Source organism: Lampetra planeri, chromosome 5 (genome assembly GCF_965212315.1).
Source record: "Lampetra planeri chromosome 5, kcLamPlan1.2.h2, whole genome shotgun sequence".
In the NCBI taxonomy this organism is placed as follows: Eukaryota; Metazoa; Chordata; class Hyperoartia; order Petromyzontiformes; family Petromyzontidae; genus Lampetra; species Lampetra planeri.
In genome coordinates, this window is record NC_136111.1 from 13,677,370 (window position 1) to 13,699,858 (window position 22,489).

At 44.2% G+C, this 22,489-nt stretch overlaps 1 protein-coding gene across 2 annotated transcripts in view; it reads right to left on the reverse strand.

The window, feature by feature from the left end:
* Window positions 1-1,443: 1,443 nt before the first annotated feature.
* Window positions 1,444-22,489, reverse strand: part of LOC144718930 (gamma-sarcoglycan-like) — a 32,424-nt gene continuing 11,378 nt past the window's right edge. The window contains exons 3-10 of one of the 2 annotated variants that reach the window (XM_078594560.1): window positions 21,929-21,970; window positions 15,562-15,753; window positions 13,456-13,557; window positions 12,836-12,923; window positions 11,711-11,830; window positions 7,293-7,365; window positions 6,732-6,855; window positions 1,444-5,650 (exon numbers count right to left, since the gene is read on the reverse strand). In XM_078594560.1, coding sequence (XP_078450686.1) covers window positions 5,465-5,650; window positions 6,732-6,855; window positions 7,293-7,365; window positions 11,711-11,830; window positions 12,836-12,923; window positions 13,456-13,557; window positions 15,562-15,753 — 885 coding nt within the window. In that variant the 5' untranslated portion in view covers window positions 21,929-21,970 and the 3' untranslated portion in view covers window positions 1,444-5,464. The remainder of the gene's footprint in view (window positions 5,651-6,731; window positions 6,856-7,292; window positions 7,366-11,710; window positions 11,831-12,835; window positions 12,924-13,455; window positions 13,558-15,561; window positions 15,754-21,928; window positions 21,971-22,489) is intronic. The other variant, XM_078594559.1, reaches the window with a different exon arrangement.

Here is a 22,489-nt window from a genome sequence, read left to right on the forward strand (position 1 = left end):
CAAACTTGGTATAGGTATGTCATACTGATGACAATACTATATTCTATCATTAAAAATATATTTTTTAAACAATCTTTATTACAGGTCTAATTGTCCACGCTCAACTCACGTTGGCTGTAAATCACCACGGCTCCTTACGTTGTGGCGAGTTTCTGGGCCACTTCCTGGAGTCGTGGAGTTCTGCCATTACTCGTACTAGTACATTTCATAAAAGCGTGTTTTTTTTAAAAGTATTTTTAAATATTTTAATTTTTTACGATGTTTCTGGAAATCCCGTTGTAAATCAGACCCTATTTTCCCATAGACTGTAGAAACAGAAACATATCTTGACGATGTGGTGTTTTCCTTTGATCAGCCATATTTAACAAGGTTACATAGGTACAAAAACACTTCTGAACAAAAGCTCCACGCCAAATTACATTTCAAACCAGCCTATTCAAATGTGCTTGGAGTCATGTCGGAAGATGTCGTAAATCAATCCATGGTAAATATGGACCGTCGTAAACCGGAGACCCTATTTGAAAGATGTGCAAACTACTTGCGTTTTTAAAAACCAAATACTTCAATTAAAGAAATCCGGTGTTTTTGTACTGCATGCAGCAGTGAAGGCTGGAAGTAGTGAAACCACTGGAACCTTTGCTCAAGGTTCAAGAGCGCTCTAGTCACCTCTGCTTCGGTGACCCCAGCTCCAGGGAATACAGAAAATTGGCAAACTGCTCTAACTGCAGGGCTTCGGAGCTTGGCCAAATTTAATATGGTGCAAAATGATTTTTGATGTGGTATTATCCCCCGAAGGCATCCTCTTGTGTCCATTTACTCAACCACAATGGAGCCCCTTGCCATAGCTAAATGTCTCTTGGTGAAGATGTGAATCCCGGTGGTGAGGCATTATCTACATCGTCTGGTTTGCAGGTTTTGGGTTCGATCCCAGCTTCGACGCCTGTATATTTGGAGTTTGCATGTTGTTCCCCGTTGTCGTTTTATATTTCTTTCCTCCCAAGTCCCCCGGTTTTCACCTCTACATTTACAAACAGTTGTTTAAGAGTATTTGGCTGCTATAAATGGACACGGACCGCTTCATTGAGCTATATTTTTTGGCCAGGTTGCTTCGAAAGATACTTGTAAAGCGCAGTGGGCCTTACCTGGTAAAATAAAATAAAAGTGTAGTTAGAATTTCACCCTTGATCCAGAGATGAGATTTTTTTTTTTGCAGTCAAAATGGCTGAACCAGGTGACCATCCAATACAGAAAGAACCCTTGCATCGGCCAATACAAAGACTTCATTTTATTGGGGTGCCAGTTTGATCGGTGCTCACCAATTTCCTCTTAGCTGTAAATGGCAGCCCTACAGGGGATGGATATTAGTTTGGGAATGACTACTAATGTGACCAGTTTTAATATCATCCAACAGTGTGTGGGTTCATGTGACAATACAAACTCGACACAAATGCACAACACTTTAATTCTTCAAAATATAACCGGCATTTTCATGGGGGTTCCCCCACGTTTTTAATATGCATTATTTTAGCAAAGGCTTCTATACAATATCTTTTCAAAATACATATTTTACTACATCCATTGTTTTTTTTATCCCTTTTTAGCAGTCAAAAACATTACTATTATTATTTACATAATTTGCCCACTTTTAAACTTTAAAACCCTGTCTGGTAAAACTGAGCCCTGTGTGATGCTGTTTGTAAATTCGTACCTATATACTGCATTTAAACCACCCATACGGCAATGGTAAGAACGCTTAATTCGGAATCGTGTTCAAATCTTGCTTGGTGCCTGACTCAGCCCATATTCCTACTGGGATTGACAGTAACCGCAACTTTGCGAAGCCAGCAGTTGGCTCTCTCCTATTGTCCTGTCATAGCAATTTCTACCACAGGCTCAGGGCTGCCAATGATGATGAGCACTACTTCAAGGTTGTTTGAGCAAGGATACCCTTTGACTTGTGTAAGATTTAGGGCCCGTTTATCATCCGAATAGAAATTTGTAAGATATTTTTAGATGAAAATGTGCCAATGTTAACTAGCAAAAATGGGGAAATTGGCACTGTTTTTGGGCTCATTTTAATCTGCCACAACAGTATGTGCACAATGAAGTATAGTCTTGTGTATAAGGCTGCGACTCAAAGCTATGAATCCCAATTGAGCCAGAGGGTCCCAAAGGGTCCCATTTGAGCACTGTACTACAAACCTTAACATTTGCAGCCTTATACACCGACAGCTTGTAATTCTATGACTAATAATGTGATAACAGTTGAACATCAGGGCTTCAAATCCTGAATTGAGATAATGGCCAAATGTTGATTTAACCCCATCATCATTCCCCAAGGGATTGATGAAGTGATCTGGTATCGGAGGGGCTCCATCGCTGCATGCAGGGACGACGAGCAGTGGCTGTCGTCTTCGTACTCCCACGCTCAGTCGTGGAATTTCCACCACCGACCAAGAATGGCAAGAAGGCCATTCTGCCCAATGAGCAATGAGACACTTTGCCCTTTAAATCATAATAAATAATGTCATATGAGTGACTAACCATAACCATTATAATAGTAACAGCAATAATAACAGGAATACTAGTATTTTAAAATACATTTGGTTTTGTATTGCGACACTCAACAGCTTGCATAGATTTTTTTTTTCTTGCAACAATGATGGGGGGGGGGGGGGGGTGGGAAGGCAACACACACCAAGCACTTGGAGGGACAAACTGATTCTCCAGTCAAGTGTAAAAGCTGTATGGTTCATGTCCAATTTAAAACGAATTAACAGCGAGTGGAGTCAGCAGGGTGGCTCTGCCTCTCGGGGCACTCAATGGCCATGTTAGGAACAGGGAGTCGTAAGTTTAATTCAGTCAAGCCTGCCTCTCGGCTCATTTGAGACATACATCACACTTGCTAACCCCACAGGGTCCAACATTCTGTGAGACGGAGTGAAAAAGTTTGGGGAAAACCCAAGAAACTGAGACTCAGAACTGTAACTGCAAGGGCGAGTACACTTTGATAAAATTGGGGGTGGGGGGTTACTAAATGAGTTTCCATAGTAGCAATAAGCTAATGTGCACCACTTCGTGAACACCCCCATAGTAAATTAAATAACCTTGAATAGTTATTACTTTCCTGACTTTTGAGCCGACCCTCACATAAGACCTGAAACCATCAGCAGCTGCCGGTGAGACACTGCAATACATTGGGCCGAGTATTAATTTCAGGTAAACAAAACGTGAGATTCCACTGCAAGGCCGTGAGACACTCAACATTGTGAAAAACGAGTCTCCTTGAGACTTGACATGATACATGGAGAGAACCACACCTCCACATAGCTGCAGCGAGTGCAACCTAGCATTGGTAGAGACCCATGAAGGCTGTTTTTGACAGATAAGCATGAAGTACACTGGTTGTCCACTGCAGATGCCTGTGATGTCAACTACGGATAATTGTGAACACCTAAGACATCTAGCCATGTAGATTGAACCAAGAAACTCCAATCTGCTGCTTCAGTGCTTCCAATACAGCCATTAGGAACCGCCTGACAGAGGGGGAGATATGCAGCTTCATTCATTGAGTCTAGGAAAGCAGGTGTTGATCTTAGCGCTCCAACATGGCCATTAAGAAGCTTCTTGAACCACCTGGTCACCTCTCCGAGCCAGTGTCACAAAGGCCCTGGGGATCGGGTGAAATGCGTCTGGGATCGAAGATTTGCGATGACAGAGAGCGACAACACCATGACGACCGGGGAGACACAATGTACAAACACGTGTTTTACAAGAATCGTATGTGTGTGTGTGTGGGTACGTGTTATGAAGTACAAGTGGGTTACGTGTATACTATGTGTACGTGTCTGAATGCGAATGAACCAATGTGTGCATGTGGTGGAAAATATTTATGCGTGTATGAATATGTACATGTTTGTGTGTCAATGAGATTACAGTATATACATGTATGCATGTTTGTGTACGTGTAAATGAAATGTCGTGTGTGCATGAAATGCAATGCACAACCATCCTGACATACCAGTTTGATTTCAGGAACCGTGGTAGTAGGAATCAAATTTGGTCTGGGCCCATCTTAACTTGACTCAGTCTACAATGACTGCATCTGGTGCGGCGTATGAACATCATAACGAGATATAAAGGTGGCCAGGCATGTCCAAGTGCTGGCTCGCACACCTTTTCATGTTATGGTGACCTTAATAGGTACTCGCTAACAGTACTGGCTCCAACAGTCTATGTTAAATAGGGATCTTTGTTATGTGCATGAGCAGAGGCATAGCGGTTTGTGCAATAGACTGCAATCCCAGATGAACTTGGGTTCAATTCTTGATCATAAAGCAGATTTTGCAGTTGGTAAGTGAACTGGGCATGAGTCTCTCCCCTAGGTTATCTCAGCCTAAACTAAATACCTGGGGCCTTGAGAATATCTGCTTGGGAGATAATGGTGGTTGGTTGTGCGTGGTGCTAGCCACGCCGAATCCTTCCCGTGTAATGCTGTCCCCTTTAACAGACACTTGCTAACTTGTGATTGCCACAACAGTCAATCCTGGACAAATTAGGGATTTTTGTTAATTTAGTTTTAAATATAAATGCAGAACGTGTGCTGGTCAAAGTGTCAACTTTCATATTCCTTTCAGCAAAAAAATAGTTCCCTTTTTAAAAAAATGTTTTAATAACACTATATATGTACGTATGTACACTCTTATGTATTCATGAGTGGGTATGCTATTCAACAAATGTAATTGCGTGTGAACGTGCATGTATTTGTTTAGTGTATGAACCAGTGTCACATTGTATGTGTATATGCCTGTATGCACGTGAGCATATATGCGTAAACAGATTTACGAGCGCAGTGCGCGAGTCCCTATATTAGTGCTTGAGTGTATGTGCATGGTAGTGCATGGTGTGCTTGAGTGTGTGCAGACTAAACGTCACGCAGGAGCTGTAGTGGTGTCACCACCTCTAAGTTTGTTGTGTTTGTGTGTACGAGCACCCAATTGTATCTGCATCTCTGTGTGTATATGCATCTATGTCTTCCCACATATCTATCTGCATGTGTGCATGCATCTCTGTGTACACATTGAGTATAAGGCTGCATGTGCGTCTCTGCCTTTGTGTGTGATAAAAATGTGCTCATCTGTGTGTATCACTGTGTACATCTGTATCACTGTGTGCACATCTGAATGTTTCTATGCATCTGTCTGCATGTGTGCGCATAAGTTTAATACTGTGTGCGTTTGTGTGTTCCATATGTCTGTGTGCATCTGTAATTGTGCACATCTGTGAATTTCTGTGCATCCCTGTGTATGTTTCTACGTGCACCTTACATGGTACAAGCGCCGTGGTGACGTTACCGCCACTTCGCGGTGAAAGGCAGTTGTTGTTATGTGTCTATACCGTGTGCATGCACTTGTCCATGTGTGCGCAGGTTTATGTGTGTGTGTGCACGCAAACACATTTTGCGCTATTGACAGATGCCACTTTGCTCCAGGCAGGTGGAGCGGGGCCCAGCCTCTGCCAGGTACAGCTTTCCGTTGGGGCACGAACAAAGCTCGTACACGGGGCCCCCCGCACCTCCCACTGCCCCTCCTGACCCCCTTGTGCCCTCGGGCAATTTCGGCAGAAGCACGCGTGCAGCATCGAGCACCACCTGTCACAAGCAACACGTGCCCACCACGGTCACAGCCAGGCAAATCCTTCCTCCAGTGTACCTCGCTTAACCCGGTGTGTATTACCAAGAATTTTAAATCAGTGCCTGTTAATATTATACAGGTGAGGACCCAGCAAGATGCCGTGTTTGATCATGTATTTTGCAAATATGCACCTAGAATATGCCTCGAGGCCATCAGACCTGGGTTTAAAACTTAATTCATGGGGTGGGAGGGGGGGAATGGGAAACACCTTAAAATCGTTTACGGACACAATTTAGTGACATTATTTTGTATGACTGCTGCCCTCTTTCACGTGATGTTACAGCACTAACATCACTAGATTGAGCTCCTTAAAGGATATTTCAAAGCTTTAAATCCTTTGCTGGACAGCGTGGGACACAGCCTAGGGCACACAGTCTGTGACACAGTCTGCGACTCAGCCTATTTACTTAGCTACATGAGCTGTTTAGCTGCATTTTCCTTTAACGAGATGAGGCCTCTTAACCCGATTATAACCCAATTAAGATTCAATATTCATAATCATACTTTCATATAATTAGATTCCGCATCTTCATCCACATCCACTATTAGTCTTAACCTGATCCCATGCATACAGAGGTGTGCACGTGCCTACTTGTGCACACGTGTACACATGCAATAACATTTGGATTTATATAGAATCTAAATGCAACAGCATATCAAGACACTGCATAAAACAGCGGAACTTGTGCATCACGGAGAGATTAAGGCGTATCTATGTCGTGTATAATGTCTAGAAAGACAGTCAACCATAGGCAGAGCAGAAGTGCGAAGGTCTCAAGCCTGGAACAGAGGCAGCACAGATGGCTGGGTCAAGGCAGTTGCAGACCAAACGGGCAGCTGACAGAGCAACTCTCACTGAAAGAATGTTGACTTGGGGCTTCGAGAGAATGCCATGGGCTGCTGGAGCACAGAGCGGTGGGGCATGGTGCTGGTCACCGAACACCTCGTGTGCCGTGACGGCCTTCATAGTTATTCAGAAATAGCACTTGCCCCAGAAGTCTGTTAAGGCTATAAGAGGTATGTTTGTCTTGTGCGTACCGCGCCCTCTGTGGACTGCAAGGTGATGTCCGTTCGACACATTGCCTCGAGCCCGCCCGCCTCGGCCCGGATGCTGACTCCCTTGGGTGCATCCATGGTCAGAGACCTCGTCGGGGCCTCCAGCCTGAGGCCAGGGGGTGACACCATTATGGCAGCATTGTGGGCAACATCGATGTCGTGACAACATGTGTGAAGAAGCATTAAATCGGCCTTTGGTATTTCTATATTTTATCAATTAAGTTTTACGTTAAGATTAATTAATTTTCAATGCGTTATCACTTGGTTTATTAAACTGAGATTGGGTAATTGAAGATTTTTTTACTTGAGATATGTTTGTTAAAAATATATTGAATTAACAGGTGTTTATTAAATCGAGATGTGTTAAATTGAGATGTTAATCCAAGATCCAATTAATTGAGATTAGAGTAGATTAAAGTTGAACAGATCAAGATTCGTTCAACACGTTCATTAAATCCAGTCACTAAATGTATCATCTTTTCAATGAAGGCCCATTCTTTCAAAGTTTCATCGTCAACTCCTGCCACCTCATCACGCTCGTACTTGAGTTCGTTGAAGGCCTCCGCTCTGATCTGTGGCGTCTGTACCGAGTGCTCGAAGATGGCTCCCTCGGCCCCTGGGTAGCAGGGTGTGTAGGGAAAGGGCGCAGTGTGAATGACGCGACACATGCGACTCGTTCACGCATGCACGTAGCGTCGGCACTCACTCAATTTACATCACAATTGCAAGAGGCCTTTATCTCGTCTGAAAGGGAGATCCCAGCATTGGCAATGGTGTTTAAACACAAGCTGTTGCCCGTTCCATGCATGGCATAATTTCCAAGAGCATATATGTACATACATATCCAATTGTCACAATGTTGAAGAGCCTTACTTTCCAAAACAGAATCTCCATGGGTGCATCCTTTTATTTAAGAGTATAATGATGTGATACAACTTCTCAACGCTTCCTGGTTACAATGTTGTAAGCTGTCTTTTCAAGGATGATATATCGTTTTAACCATGATAAGGAATGAAGAGTAAAGTATTCGTCTCACATTATAGCGACATACTGCAGGTGCCCTTATCACTGCACGCATATGTTCATGCCTTCTAGTCTAGCCCAGATATCCAACATTTAGAAGCCATTCAATACAATTTTAAACCTCGTTGAAGCTGTCTAACAATTTATCTTCTCTTAAATTATGTCTGTTGGGTAAAGACCCGCAGGAACTAACTTATTTCAAGGTGTTGTTTTCCTTCATGTTTGTTTTAAAACAGACAAATTTGTAATCTTTCATCGCTGGAAGCAACGTCAGCCTCCCTCCATTGCATTCTGATGTAAACACAATGTATGCAATTCATGCATTGGAACGTTTAAGCTGTAGGGCAGTTAATGTATACATGTATGCTGTAATCGGAGGTGCGGGAGAAGGACAACAAACTAAATACAAAAATCAGTTCCAAAGAAATCATTTTCAATCTCGATTTTAAAGTGAATAGCTCCAGTGGCTTCCTAACATCGGAAGGAAGAGCGTTCCAGACGGCTGCAGTAGCGCATCTGAAAGCACGCGATGCAGTGACCGTCTTTATTCGATGGTGAGCCCAAAATCGCTGCGATGATGACTAGAGTTTGCGTGATAGTTCATGCTTCTTAACGAGTCAAGAAGCATGGCATTATATTACCTGCTTGCCATTCACATCTTCGCCTCCCTTTCCACATCTAAGATAACTTAAATTCAGAAAGCCTCGTTTGTCTGCTTGCACATTAAATCAATCCCATTGATCCCCACTCTCTTCCACTGTCTACTTACATCACAACTTTTGGTTTCCATTTTTTAAGAAGTATTTTTTCATGAGAATGTTGCACTGACAATTGTTTGAACATCTGTACCATACACACATATTGACACATGCCATGTTGCTTTCGTGAAAAGCAGAATCTTTATTTATACAGGAGGAATCTGATGAACTATGAAGCTCTTTTTCACAGGTGTCCAAAGATATGAATTGAATCAGCCTTCTGGTGCTGCTTTCATGCTCCTATTGCTTGATATGGTATCTTTAATCGTGTTTGTGTTCTGTTTTCCGATTGTTTCTCACCCTATGTTTTATCATAATAGAGTTTGGAGTATGCTATATTTTGTTTGGCATCTGTCTCTTTTTTAGATAATTCATCTAAGCTTGTCTCTTTATGTTTTCAGATAATTTATACCTTTACACTAATTAGTGGTGAAACATTTAATTACGTTATACCTCAAAGCAATTGCATTTGCTACTGAAATCGGCTACCTCCTAGGCTAGAATAATGATGTCAGTGTTGTATTTGCCTGCAGCTTTGCCCTCTTATTAGCTACGCTTAAGTGCAACTTGCATCACACTGGTCTGACTGTGTCCTGTGTTGATTGTATTGGGGACAGACGTGTCTGACAAAATATGGATTTGCTCATTGGAATAATGTTCGTCTCATTAAAAAAATTTCACCATTTGGACTACTCCACTTCTTTTTCCTAGATTCATTTTTGAAAAAGGTGTTAATTATTAACATAGTCTTTGCTGGATGAAAACTGTCATTGCTCACTCCTTTGGCAATTTTACCAAATTACCATCTTCGTGTCTGCACATTTGCATCATCGTCACCCATTAGAATACTCATACTCTTTGGGTCTTTCGGTAAAGTCACGTAGGTAGAAAAATAATACATCACGACGTTTCGAGAACAACAAAAGCCATCGTCCTCAGGTGAAACAATACAGCAGGCGGACTGCTGAGGCAAGAGGAAATGTAGCGAGAGAGCTACTGCCACCTGAGGTTATATAGGTTTGTGGTGGGTACACCCAAGGGTAAGTGGACGGGGCCAGGGATAGAATTTGTCAGTAAAGGTAAGACTAGCAAACAAGGCTAGCAAGCGTCAGCTAATCCGAGGGGGGGAGGGAGGAGAGGGGCTGCCATAACGAGCGAGCGGGTGGGGATGCAATTTACAGAGGGATCGGCGGCAGGAGGAGAGAGAGGGGGGGGTGGGGCAAAGCTAAGAAAGGGGGCTGCGTGTGATGCAAGGGGGAGAGAGAGAAGGGGGGGCAGCAGGAGGAGAGAGGGGGGGTGGGGCATAGATAATTGGTGGCAGGGGGAGAGAAAAGCTGTGTTAGTGAATGTGACTCAGAGAGTCGAGAGAAGGTGCTAACAGAGGCGGGCAGGAAAGGGACATCACAGCCAGTTATGACTTAAATCAGTTAATAACGTCCTTCCAATTATTGCTCAGTTTGTGCCCATCTTATCGGTTGAAATTGTATCTGTGTTTATATATCTGGATGGCTACATGGACAAATCTTTGATGGTAGCCCGAAGGTTTGCAGAGTACCTTGGTCTCGGAAAAAACAATATCGTGTGAGCCCACCGCGTTAAAACAGTGATCAGCCACGGCAGAGGTGTTGGTTCTGCCGTGCTCCAAATCAGCCTTGTGTTCGCGAACACAGTCCGAGACATGTCTCTTAGTTTCCCACATGTAACTACTGCCACAGACACAACTTAGTTTGTAGACACCGGGGTATTGCATGTCAGGAATCACATCCTTCACAGATGGAATCAAATCACGGATTTTGTGTACTGTGTTGAATCGAACCTGGATCTTGTGTTTGTTCAAGATTTTGGAAATCTTTTTGGTAACACCTGCTATGTATGGCAAGGTGATGGTTTTGATTGGGTCCTCAGATGGTTGTCTCCCCATGGTTGGGGATACAGCTTTGCGGATTGTGCGGTCTGAATATCCATTCATCTTGAGGGCCTGGTGTACGTGCTCAAGCTCACTGGCTAGGTGGTGCTGGTCGGAGATGCAACGTTACAATGTTTATATACATGTTAACCTAATTTAATAGTTTATTAATGTTGGTATAAATATGGTGTACTTCATCACGAAAGTTTGTTGTTGGAGAATGTATTTTAATTATCATTAACTTGAAGTCAATCTAGAGCCTGATTGTTCATTGGACAGCTCTTTCCAATGTACTCTTGAAAAAAAAAAAATCTATATTTGATGACCGAAGAGACTAAGAATCCCAATGCGCAATAATTTTTGTCACTCTTCCTCTACAATAGGAAAGGTTCCTAATGTTCAGAAGTAGTATGAAGTTTTTTTTCGTTGGGTTAAATGGCGTAAATATAAACGTGTCGTTAAGCCACCACCACTCGACACAGCCAATTATTAAGGTTTTTCACGAAAACAAAACGTGACAATTAGTTACTACCTCAGCACACCGATGCATTGGGGAGTAAACCCACAACATTTACTATTGGAACACGACGTTTTGCTGGTGATTAGGACCAGCTTCATCAGGCGATTTGCCAGAATTATGGAAGTAACTCCTTGTATGCAAATATGAGATATACACCAAGCACGGCGATCCATTTTAGTGGATCTCAACAGGCTCCACTATGTTGACATAAAGTACGAGTCCCGTCGATTGGTAGAAGTTGTTTTTTTATGAATTCATTTTTAGTTCGGGATGTTTATTTGTCATCAGCCAGAACGAGAATTATTGTCTGCTGATGTCAGTATTCTGATGACAGTATTCTGATGAGTCCCGAATTCCGCAAAGCATCTTTTGCGATCCACCCGTGAATCACGATCCACAAGTTGGCCACCAGTGCACCATTAGATGTGTGTATAATGAGCAAAATTAACATTTTTTTCCATGTTGAATCAACACCTACACGGTGACCATTGACCCCTTGTACCGGTCCCCCCACATTGTCCTGTGCTTTACATGTCTCTCCATGACCCCTTGTCTCCCTGTGCCCCCTTGTATTCCCTTGTCATTCTTGACTCCCCTGTCTCATGTCTCTCATATCCATGTAATCCATGTCCCCCATCCTTACACTATCTCCTTCGACTCCTGCATCTCTCCATACTCCTCTGTATCCATTTGTCCCACTGTCTTTGCATGTCTCATCTTCCTCCCCCGTGTCTCCCCATGTCCTTGTCCTCACCGGTAACCCGTAGGCGGTCGGCCCCGACCACCACCTCGTCATCAGAGGCCACAAACAGCGATCGGCCCTGGGGCGAGGTGATCTCGAGACGCGAGCCCTCGTAGTGAAGCGCATCCGCTCCTAAACAACCACACCGTCGTCGCATGCCATAGCCGACATCGTCATCAATGTACAGCCTAGCCAACTTCAAACACATCATAATCATCATGACATGGCATAACTAATAGCATCAACATTATCACATCACAGACATCATCATCGCGTGGCATCTATAAAGACACAACACACATAAATCATCATCATTGCTAGAAACGGCCAGCATCACTCTCGTCACGATTCGTTTCAGCACAACTCTTTGTCAATCCACTGCTGATGATGGCCACCCAGCATCGTGCAAATCCTGGGGGATTTTTAACCACACTGCACCATGCCAGTTGGCAACAGTGGAGACTATGGATGTGGGAGCATAGCAGTAAAGCACAGCAATGGATTTCTCTGCACTGCTCTCTGCTACCCACAATATAACCCCACAGCCTATAACAACCAGCTGCGCAAGGTGAACACCGTATCCAGGCAATATCCAGGCTCAAGACTGCTTAGCTTTGGCGATCTGATGAGATAGGGCACTCATTCCGGGTGATTTGATTACCAACTACAACTGTAATTACGAATACAAACTCTATCAATATCATAAATATCAGTAAGACATGTAACCACCACCATCAAAGGCAAAGATCCCCCGTATAGCCTTAACAGACTCGAGGGGCAAGTGCTGCTAGCGAGCACCTATAAAGGCCAGCACGGCACATGAGGAGTGGGTGACCAGCACCACGCCCGGCCGCCTTAGTCTCCCCAGTGGCGATGTTTACACATCACACCAGATACTCATGTGAGGCTGAGTCGACCTAGGGGAGGCCCAGGGCCGGTTCAAATAATCATCGCTGGTGTTGGCCGTGAGCTGGAATCGAACCTGGGTCTCCAGGTTAGTAGCGCAGCGTGATAATCGCTACACTACCGCTCCCCACAGGCCAACACGACCACCACCACCATCACAATTGCATAACATTGTAAAGCAGTAGGTGTCTCTTTCTCTCTGCCGCTTTGTGTCTCTGGGGATTGTCTCACCCACTGTGAGTCGGCCTGTCACGTGCCCATCCGAGTTGCGTGCGTTCACCGTCACGTTCCGAGCTGAATGCATGAGCAGTGGGCTCTCCTGTACATTTGCACACACACACACAGAATCAGACACGTACAAGCAGACACAATGACTAAGATCCCCTGTGAAGCCTTTCATAGGCTGCTGTTGTTGTGGCAAGTGCTCTTAGCCAGCAGACATCAAGGCCAGCATGGCACATGAGGGGATGGATGGCCAACGCCACACCCGACCATCTGCCTCCCCAGCGCTGATGTTTACACACCTCACCATATACGCGTTTAAGGTTGAGTCGATATAGGGGAGGCCCAGAACCAGTTCAAATATTCGCCACTGTTCTTAGTCGTGAGCAGGAATCGAACTCGGGTCACCGGGTTCATGGCACAGTGCATTAACCACTGCGCCACCACTACTCACAAGCAGACACACATACATATACAAGTACACACACACGTGCCCAAGCACAGGTACACACCTGCACATATATACACAAGCAGGCGCACACACATGGAAGTGACAGAGAGATGTATGCACACACAAGCGCATGCATACCCACACATAAACGCACACACACATGCGCACACGTGCACACCTTGCGTGAGTGTATCTCCTTGGCATACAGGGGGAGCAGGAACTCGGATTCTCCCTCGAGACGGAGGCCTTCCTCGGACATTCTGAGATGGCCCATCCCATCCTGCATGTGAGACACAGAAACAGCATGGATATCTAATGTACAAACACTCGTGCTTGTTGAGCTATCATGTGGCCAGGTTGCTTCTCAAAAACAATTAATAGCTCAGTGGGCTTTACCTGGTAAAACAAAAATAGTTTAGTTTTCATATATTTATTTTTAGTGATTTGTTTACTTTTCCGATACTTTGCACTGCAATTTTTTTGCATAGTTTGTTGATGTAACTTTCTGACCTGCCCCTCCTGGACATGTGTGAAAAAAAGCTTCATAGCTCATCAGATTTCTCCAGGATAAATTTGTGATGCCAGTGTTCATTGTGTCAGTGGTAATTATGGTGAGGAAGATGACGATTGTGGTGAAAATCAAGGTGAGGATGCTGTTGATGGAACAAAGCGATTCAACTCGATTCTTACACTCACAATACGTGCATCAAATTTTGCTCGTGAGAAATTCAAATTTTGAGTTCATGTATGTTGTACATAATAGGGTTGTATAATCCTTGCAACCAATAGAGGCGCTACATTCACCACAATGTAAAACATTTCATTCTTCAATCAAACTTCGACAATGAATCGTGATAATTTAACCGTAAGGGGGGAGGAATCGTTAAATGCCGAGTTTTGACGTCAAGTGTGTTCATGACAATGGTGGTGATGTCAATGCTGACTGGTATTGATTTGCGGTTTGTTGGGAACATTAATCAGTGTTAATTATGATGGTTTTATAATGTGTTGATGACTATAATACTCTTATTATAGTCATCAGACACGGAGCCACAAAGACAGACAGTCTGTCTGTGTGTCTCCGTGTCTGTGTTTTGTCTCTCTCTCAGGTTTAGTTCTGCCTGATGACGGTTGCTTGTGTTGCAATCGATACGTCGTACTCGATTATTTAATTTATTTTCTTTCTACGAGACTTCACCGAAAGAACCAAAGAGTAATTCCTGCAGTCACGAAAGCTTCAAATCAAGACTATAATACTAATGGTGTTGACAATAATGCTAATGGTGTTGATAATGCTAATGGTGGTTATGCTAATGTAGCTGATAATGTGGTCAAGGCTAGTTTCTAAATACAACTTGAGCCCTTATTTATCCTACCACCAGGGAGTGCATTTTCCCTCGTGGGAAATTGACAGTCCAAACAAAATGGTCACTTCTCAAATCGAATTGACCCATTTGCTTTATTTGTGAATTGTTGACCCTGCTGAGACCATTGACTTGCTACACTTGAAACTGCAGTTTAATCATCTACTCAGCGGTGCTGGCTCAGTATTCTGGCCCGAGCTACCTCAACACCACCTCTCTTTATTGATGGTGCTGTTTGGTAGCTATTAGTCTTCAGGATTGGCGATGACAATGGTGGTCACATTAATGCTGCCAATGGTGGTGATTTTGTTGATAATGTTGATATTTAATGCTGGTAATAATTGGAATGCTTAATGAAGGGGTGGCGCAATTCACTCCCTGAATCCTCATGATCCAGGGCTGAAAATGTATTTAATAATTAATTATTTAACTTTGTGTTGAAAGGTATCACACGTCTGGTTGCTGCAGGGTGACCTGAACCCATTACGTTCAACATCTAGCATCCGAAACACATTTTTATTTACACATGCTACTTGACATATCTACCATGAATGTGTCATAATAACGTGCGATCCCGAGCGATAACCGTGTTATCGCGCCTTTGTCAAGGCGCCCTTCCCCCTCCAACCCAGCTTAAATATACGCTGCCAAGCTCGGTGGTGTTCATTCAGACGCTGTCTTTCCGACAGACCTGTTCTTCACAAGCAGAGGACAGCTGCTTGCGTTATGGCCGAAACGTCGTGAGAATTGTATTTTATTATGTTTTAGTTTTATTATTTTATTATTTTCCTTCCACGTGAATTTACCGAAAGAACCAAGAAGATGAATCCATGCAGTCACGAAAGCTTTAAATCGAAAGATAACTGTGTTGTTGATGCCGACGGAGATGATGCCAATGGGGCTGTTGTGGCCCTGCTCACCAGGTTGAAATGCATGACGCGGAGGATCCACATGGTGAGCGCGAGGTTGACAATCAGGATAACTGTGAGCAGCAGCACCAACAGGTAGAGGCAGCGCTTGCGCCACCCGTAAACTCCCACGTGATATTCGGTTCCCCCGGGTCCATCGACCCCCCGCTGACTTCCCGCTCCGGGGAACTCATCTCCCGCCATCTGACGCACGCACACACAAAAGATCACAGATTCGGCTTCAAAGACCGTAAGAACAAGAGCTTTTTAGTGAACGCTCGTCGTCAAGGCAGGAATGGTACAGGTGGTCGTGGTGGTGGTGGTGGCGAACACCACACCCAGTTGCTTTTTTCTAACCAGTGCTGATGTTCACACACAGAATGCACCAGGTACTCATTTAAAGCTGGGTCAACCTCAGGAAAGCCCAGAACAGGTTCAGATACTCATTCACTGACCACAGGTTGGGAATCGTACCCATAGCAAAGTGCATGAAACCCCTACTCAACACCTAAGGCAAGCACCTCCCCTATAACCTTAATAGACTGCTGGGGCAAGTGCTGTTAGTGAGCACCTATAAAGGCCGGCATAGCACGAGGGGGTGGATGGCCAGCACGACGCCTTGGCCACCTTTGTCTCCCTAGTGGTGATGTTTACACACCACAGCAGGTACTCCATTGAGACTAAGTCGACCTAGGGGAGGCCCAAGACCGATTCAGATAATCGTCACTGGTGTTGACCATGAACGGGAATCGAACCCGGGTTGCCAGGCGCAACACGCTAACTGCTGCACTACCGCTCCCCACTCATCACCTGACACATACATATAAACATAGTAATTTACAAAAACATATAAAACGTAACATAACAACTGTTCTTCACCACTAAATGGCAGTGACGTCACCGCGGCACTTGTGTCATGCAAGATGTACTTTGAGGCTGTGTGGTGTTGTGAAGTTTCCGTGATAGCAAATTAAAGGACAGGCCCAGGTGTTATGGGTTCAATTACTCCGGTGAATGACAGACGCACCAATGTCACTTCCCACTCTGCCAACTGCCTATGGTTTAGGTGTTCGATACACTGAATCTTGTTACAATCATGGGAAAACTTCTGCACCTACTCAAAGAGACAAAGATTCCCTGCATAGCCAGAGACAACTGAGAGAAGCAATATTGGCGAATACCTATTACAGGCAGTGCTCATCTTATGCACATCCGCACTTAGGAAAAGCTTCCATGAGAAATTTATTTTTTTAACATCGACTTGCAAACACGATCTCGCACTTGCAAATTGAACCACAGAACTTTTTTTTCAGCGGAGCAATCCTCTCCAAGATATGACTCCAGCACACCGCTGGGAATGAGTGTATGTATATGTGTTCGTGCATGTGTATTTCAAAGTGAGTGTATGTGTGTGCATATGCACGCATGCCCCGTGTGTGGGGAGTAGTAGTGCAATGGTTAGCGCACTGCACTACCAACCTCGCAAACCAAGTTCGATTCCCGCTCACGACCAATACCATTGACGATTATTTTAATTGGTTCTGGGCCTCCCCTCGGTCGACTCGGCCTCAAATGAGTACCTGGTGTGGTGTGTAAACATCGCCACTGGGGAGCCAAAGGCGGCCGGGCATGGCGCTTGCCACCCACCCCCTCGTGTGCCATGCCGGCATTCATAGGCGCTGCTCCTCAACAGCAATTGCCCGAAGAGTCTGTTAAGGCTATACGGGGGATCGTTGTCGTTGCTGTATGTGTGTGCGCGAGTGACTCCGAGTGTTTGTGCAATTCCGACAAGCAAGCCAGCATCAGGACTCAAGGTATGTGAAAATAAAACTGATATTTTTCTATTTGTTACTTTATTTTATGTTTTATATACATAGATACAGTATTTATTACAGTATTACATGCAAATGTACAATATGTATTCTTATTTGTGAGTTTAACAATGCTTCCCTTTTTTGTTGAACCGTAACACATTTTATAACACTAATCGTGTGCATTTAAATACAGTGTATTACTAGTTTATATACCCGGCGTTGCCTGGGTAAAACAATATTTCAAACCTACTCTTAAAAATCTAACAGTAGTGCATACCGACTGTGGTGGTACCTGCTATCACTACAGGAGTACATGGTGACTCTATAGCAGTGTTTATCGACTCTATAGCACAAGGTACGCACTGGACAGATTGGCGTGGTGAGGCCTAGTCCCGTGCAGAGCCTCCGGCCTCGCCTAGATTGTCCAGCCGGCCGAGGTGGCACCTTGGCAGGCTGGGGCTGGGCTGCTACCCCTGACCCCCCTACCCCAGCCACGATCTCCCCGGCCGCTCTGCAGTAATATCTACGGCCTATAGTGGTAGCATCTACCGACTGTATATAGTAGTAACTGCACGCATCGGGGTGGGGGGGACATCACACAGTGAAGAATTTACCTGAGCGTTTAGTGTATTTGTACAGCATTTTTAACGCGAAAAAAAATGTCCCCCTCACTCCCACCGAAGGCGTGCGACTTGGCATGGGCCGTCCCCCCCCACCAAAGGTGCGTGAGTTGGTATGGTCGTGCATGCGTCATAAATAATTAAATAAAAATCTCACATAATCGATAATTAAACTAATTCAATGTTGAGGGATGTGAAAAAGGAATAGCGCTTGCTCACGGCGCGGCTTAAGGCGTGGTATCTGGCTATTTTTATTTTATGTAACCCCCACCGTTGGAGAGCCAAATCCTTCGCAAGCGTGCCAACACACAAACCCCGCCACAAACCCACAAACAATTTTTGACTTTTATATAGGTTAGATAGAAGATTGTGTTCCGACTTACGAACCGTTCGACAGGAATGAAACCCGTTCGAAGTCGAGGGCTGCCTGTACACACAGACATTACAATGTACACTAGGCAAGTGTTATTTGCAAAACATTGCTCATATAAGGGCGAGATGACCTCAGAGATGCACAAGCCTATTCTGCATCCATCTCCTACTGATGAGCATGAACAGGCATTGAACCCGAGTCAAAAGGAATCATAGTCCAGTACAATAACTGCAATATCATTTCCAATTTCTACATACACACTGTATGTGCTGTGGGGACAGTGGGAGCGAGTCGTGTATTTGTGTCTCCATGTGTCACTTCATGAGAGGATCAATGTCGCTCTTTAAATAGAGCTACCCCCGTGAGCCCAACAGGCACTCGCACATTCTCACACCAACAGCCTCAGACGAATTCAAAGGTCCGTCATTTATCTTTACAGACAAGAACAAGAGCTATTCGTGAGCACCGACTAATGCCGGCACAGTGCACGAGTGGGCGGCGTTGTCAGAACCATTCCAGACTGCCGTTTATCTGCCCAGTGCCATGTTCACACATCACACCAAGTACAGTAAACCCTCGCTCTGCGCGAGTTCTGCATCTGCGAGTTTCGCATATACGCGAGTTTCAGTATACACGAGTGTACGTGCCAGACCAGGGTTGCGCGCAGAGTTTTACATCCGTGAAGATTAGGCACGCACCCTCGGCTAACCCGCTTTGTCCTCAGTCTCGCAGTAACCCTGGTCTGAAATCGCTATTGTGCATTTTTACTTTATACATACTTACAGTCAATTCGTTGATACGTTTTGGTATAAACGAGTCGACTGCGAGGTCCACTAAAAAGAGACGCGAATTCAATCGGGGAAAGTGTTACGGCTAGCGCTCCCCAGTGTTAAAAGGATAACTGCTGTGCGTTATCAAACACCTGCATCTCTCTCGAGAAGTCATCCTCCTGAATTCCTCATCATCACCACCACCTCCATTGTCAAATCATCATCAAAAGTGACAAAAAAAACACATAGCGATTTATTTATTTAATTATTATCGCAATTGTTATTAAACATTTACCATTTCCCCCATATATTCACTCGTAGAGGAACTTAACCCCATTTTTCCCAGCGGAACAAGGTTTCTGCATTCGCGAGCTTTTTCAAGAACGTAACCCTCGCGAATGGAGAGTGTTTACTGTACTCGTCAAATGGCGAGTCAACCTCAGAGAAGCGCCCTAGCTGATGTTCATATATACCACTTGTCGCTTGTGTTACAACTCACGACCAAGATTCAAACCCAGGTCATCACACGCACATGTAGTAGGCACATGTACAAGGAGATGTAGACGTGAAACCATGGCATAAATAACCTTAGTAAGTACATCCTGGGAGAGTATTTCATTGAACTCGCAGAGCAAATAGCTTCAATGTACAAAGGTCATTACGGCCAACACCTTGTCATCATCACCTTCGAAAACATCTCAATTGCAGTCGACACCAAACCTCTGAGATTTGCTCTTACGGTATAGCTAAAATTCGTGATTTAGGTCTCATCTTTGGTTGCCAATCCACTCCGATCCCTGTTGTGGTATAACCCGCTCTCTTCCATCCTGTATATGTATCCCAGCCATCACAACCTCTTCTTCCTGGTTTCATTAGAATACTTTCTTGGTTGTTCCAATTCAAATTTTTCAAGCTGCTTACCCCATCTTTCCGTATCTTTCTGTGAGATTACAATCGTGTGCACGTGCATTCAAACGAAGCTATGCATATTGTGCGAGAATCGTAAGCATGCATGCGAGTTGCATGTACGCACGAAAGCATTTCAGGTGTCTATGCGAGTCATTGTTAAGTCTGTGGACGAAATTACACGATACGTGAGTTGAGTGTTTATATGTTACGCGAGTTACGCGTGCATGGTGTGCGTGTACGAGTTGTACGTGAGCTAGCGCCGTTATACTACATGCGGACGAGGTTGTACTCTGTGTGATTTACGTGCATCTCCCCCCGGCTTGTGTAATGCGAGCTGTGCGTGCAAGGGTGTGCATGCGAGAGTTAAGGGTTGCGCATGTGCGGGTGTCTCTAAGCCGCAAGTTCTATTTTGGGCAGGCGAGCTTTACGTTTTATAATTGGGTTCCTTATCCCTCGACAAAAAGGCATCTGATTATTTATTTAAATTCATGATACAGTTTAAATTCATATTCTTTAAATCTTTAATGCCATCTGTCACCAGCGGGACGTACTTTCAAGTCCACGCCTGAACGTGACGTTTATCTGAGCTGTGATGAGTGCTCGAGTGTATTACCATGTGTTTTGTGTGTATGTGTCTGTCTATTACAATGCGTTGTGTGAATGGCAGAATGTGTGTCGGTGCGTGTCATTGTAGGTTTTTTTTTTTGCGCAGGTCTGTGTGCATTAAAATGTGTGTACACGAGCATGCGTGTAAATCCGTGTTTGTCTACAGAAAATCGGAGTGTATGTTATTATGTTCTTGTATACACATTTATGGTTACAAAACGTTGCGTTTGCGTACAAGTCACGGTGTGTGTACACGTGTGTGCATATGGCATTGGGTTCAAAGGTAGATAAGTACTGTATACGAGTGTGTGTGCATAAACGTAGTCATGTTATGAGTTTCAATGGATATGTATGAAACAGCAATCTGCATTTCAGTCTGCACATAGATATGCATGTGTACCATCAGTGTGCACTTGATGAGTTAGTTGTTCATAGGCATGCATGCGTGTGAACCATTGTACACGTATCACTAGTGTTCTATTTCCATGAGTCAACGTGTGTATACAAGTCTGCAATTGTGTATGAATAATCACTGTAGACTTGCTGCCATATGGCGATAATACTCAAGTATATCATATAAAATCAGGTTCATGGCAATTGTATCATCCGTTTTGCTAAATTGTTGTTCATGTCATTGTTTAAATACCTTATTTCGTGACATGTCAACTAAAACGATTCTAAATAGCCAAATGACCATTTCAACATTTTTGTTTGCCTGCATAAGAGTTTAAAAATAAGCCTGGGCTACAGCAGAGATGTGCCTAATTATTTATTTAATTATTACACACCTGCCGGCAAGTATATGCAATAAAAGCATTGTAGATAAGAAGACATATAGCAGCTTATGTTCAGCAAACTGTATTCTAACTGGAAGTAGAGCAAAGGGTAAATACGATATAATAGAAATGTGACGTACAGTCACAGAGTATGAAACATTGATAATTCGATAATTGTCATGTCGTGAAAATATATATCGTGTTATGAAAAATATATAACGGCAACTCTAGTGATCGGTAGTTTGTTTATGTATGCGATACTGTATGCATAAATGTGTGTGCATGTTTAATGCGTGTGGAAATGCCACAGTGTAATAATGACAGATCCCCCAAGATGCAATGAAGGTCGGTATGGGACCAAACAGCCTAGAGGCATCGGCACGGCAGTGCTATACCTTACATACATAAGCTTCAAATCTAGAACCTTACATACACTTTGCCTGCATGTGTGTGTCTGCGCGTGTGTGTCTGTGTCTTTGTATGGGTGCAGTAACACACATCACTTTCCTACCTTGTGTCTAACGGTGCTCCGTGCTTCTCTGCTCACCAAGTGCTGTGGAGTGGACAAGTATTTTCAGGTTGCGGGGGGGGGTACAGGGCTCTAATGACAGGAGTTATTAATATCACGGCAGGAGGAGTGAGCAAGCGACAAGTGAACGCAGCCAATGCGAGCTGCGAGTGAGTGTAGGGGGCAGCGTCTCTCGACTAATCGTGAAATCGATTAAATCTCGGCAGCGCTCGCAATGATTCACCGAATGGTCGCAAAAAGTGCCGTGTCTAATTTAGAGGCATTTCATTAACAACACACGTTGTTTTGGGATTTGTAGAATAATTATATATGATTGCGTGGATTTGGCGTACATATTGAGAGCCAGGCTAAGGCCCCCTACGTTGATGAGGGTTTTGTATGACATGAGAAGAGAGTTGTGTACCATACAAAGACAAAGACCAACCCTATAGACTGTTGGAGCAAGTTCAGTCATCGATCGCCTATCAGGGCAGCCAGCGCACAAGAGACTGGTGTGGCCAGAAGGACACCCTAAATGCATTTCGTCTCTGCAGTTGCTGATAT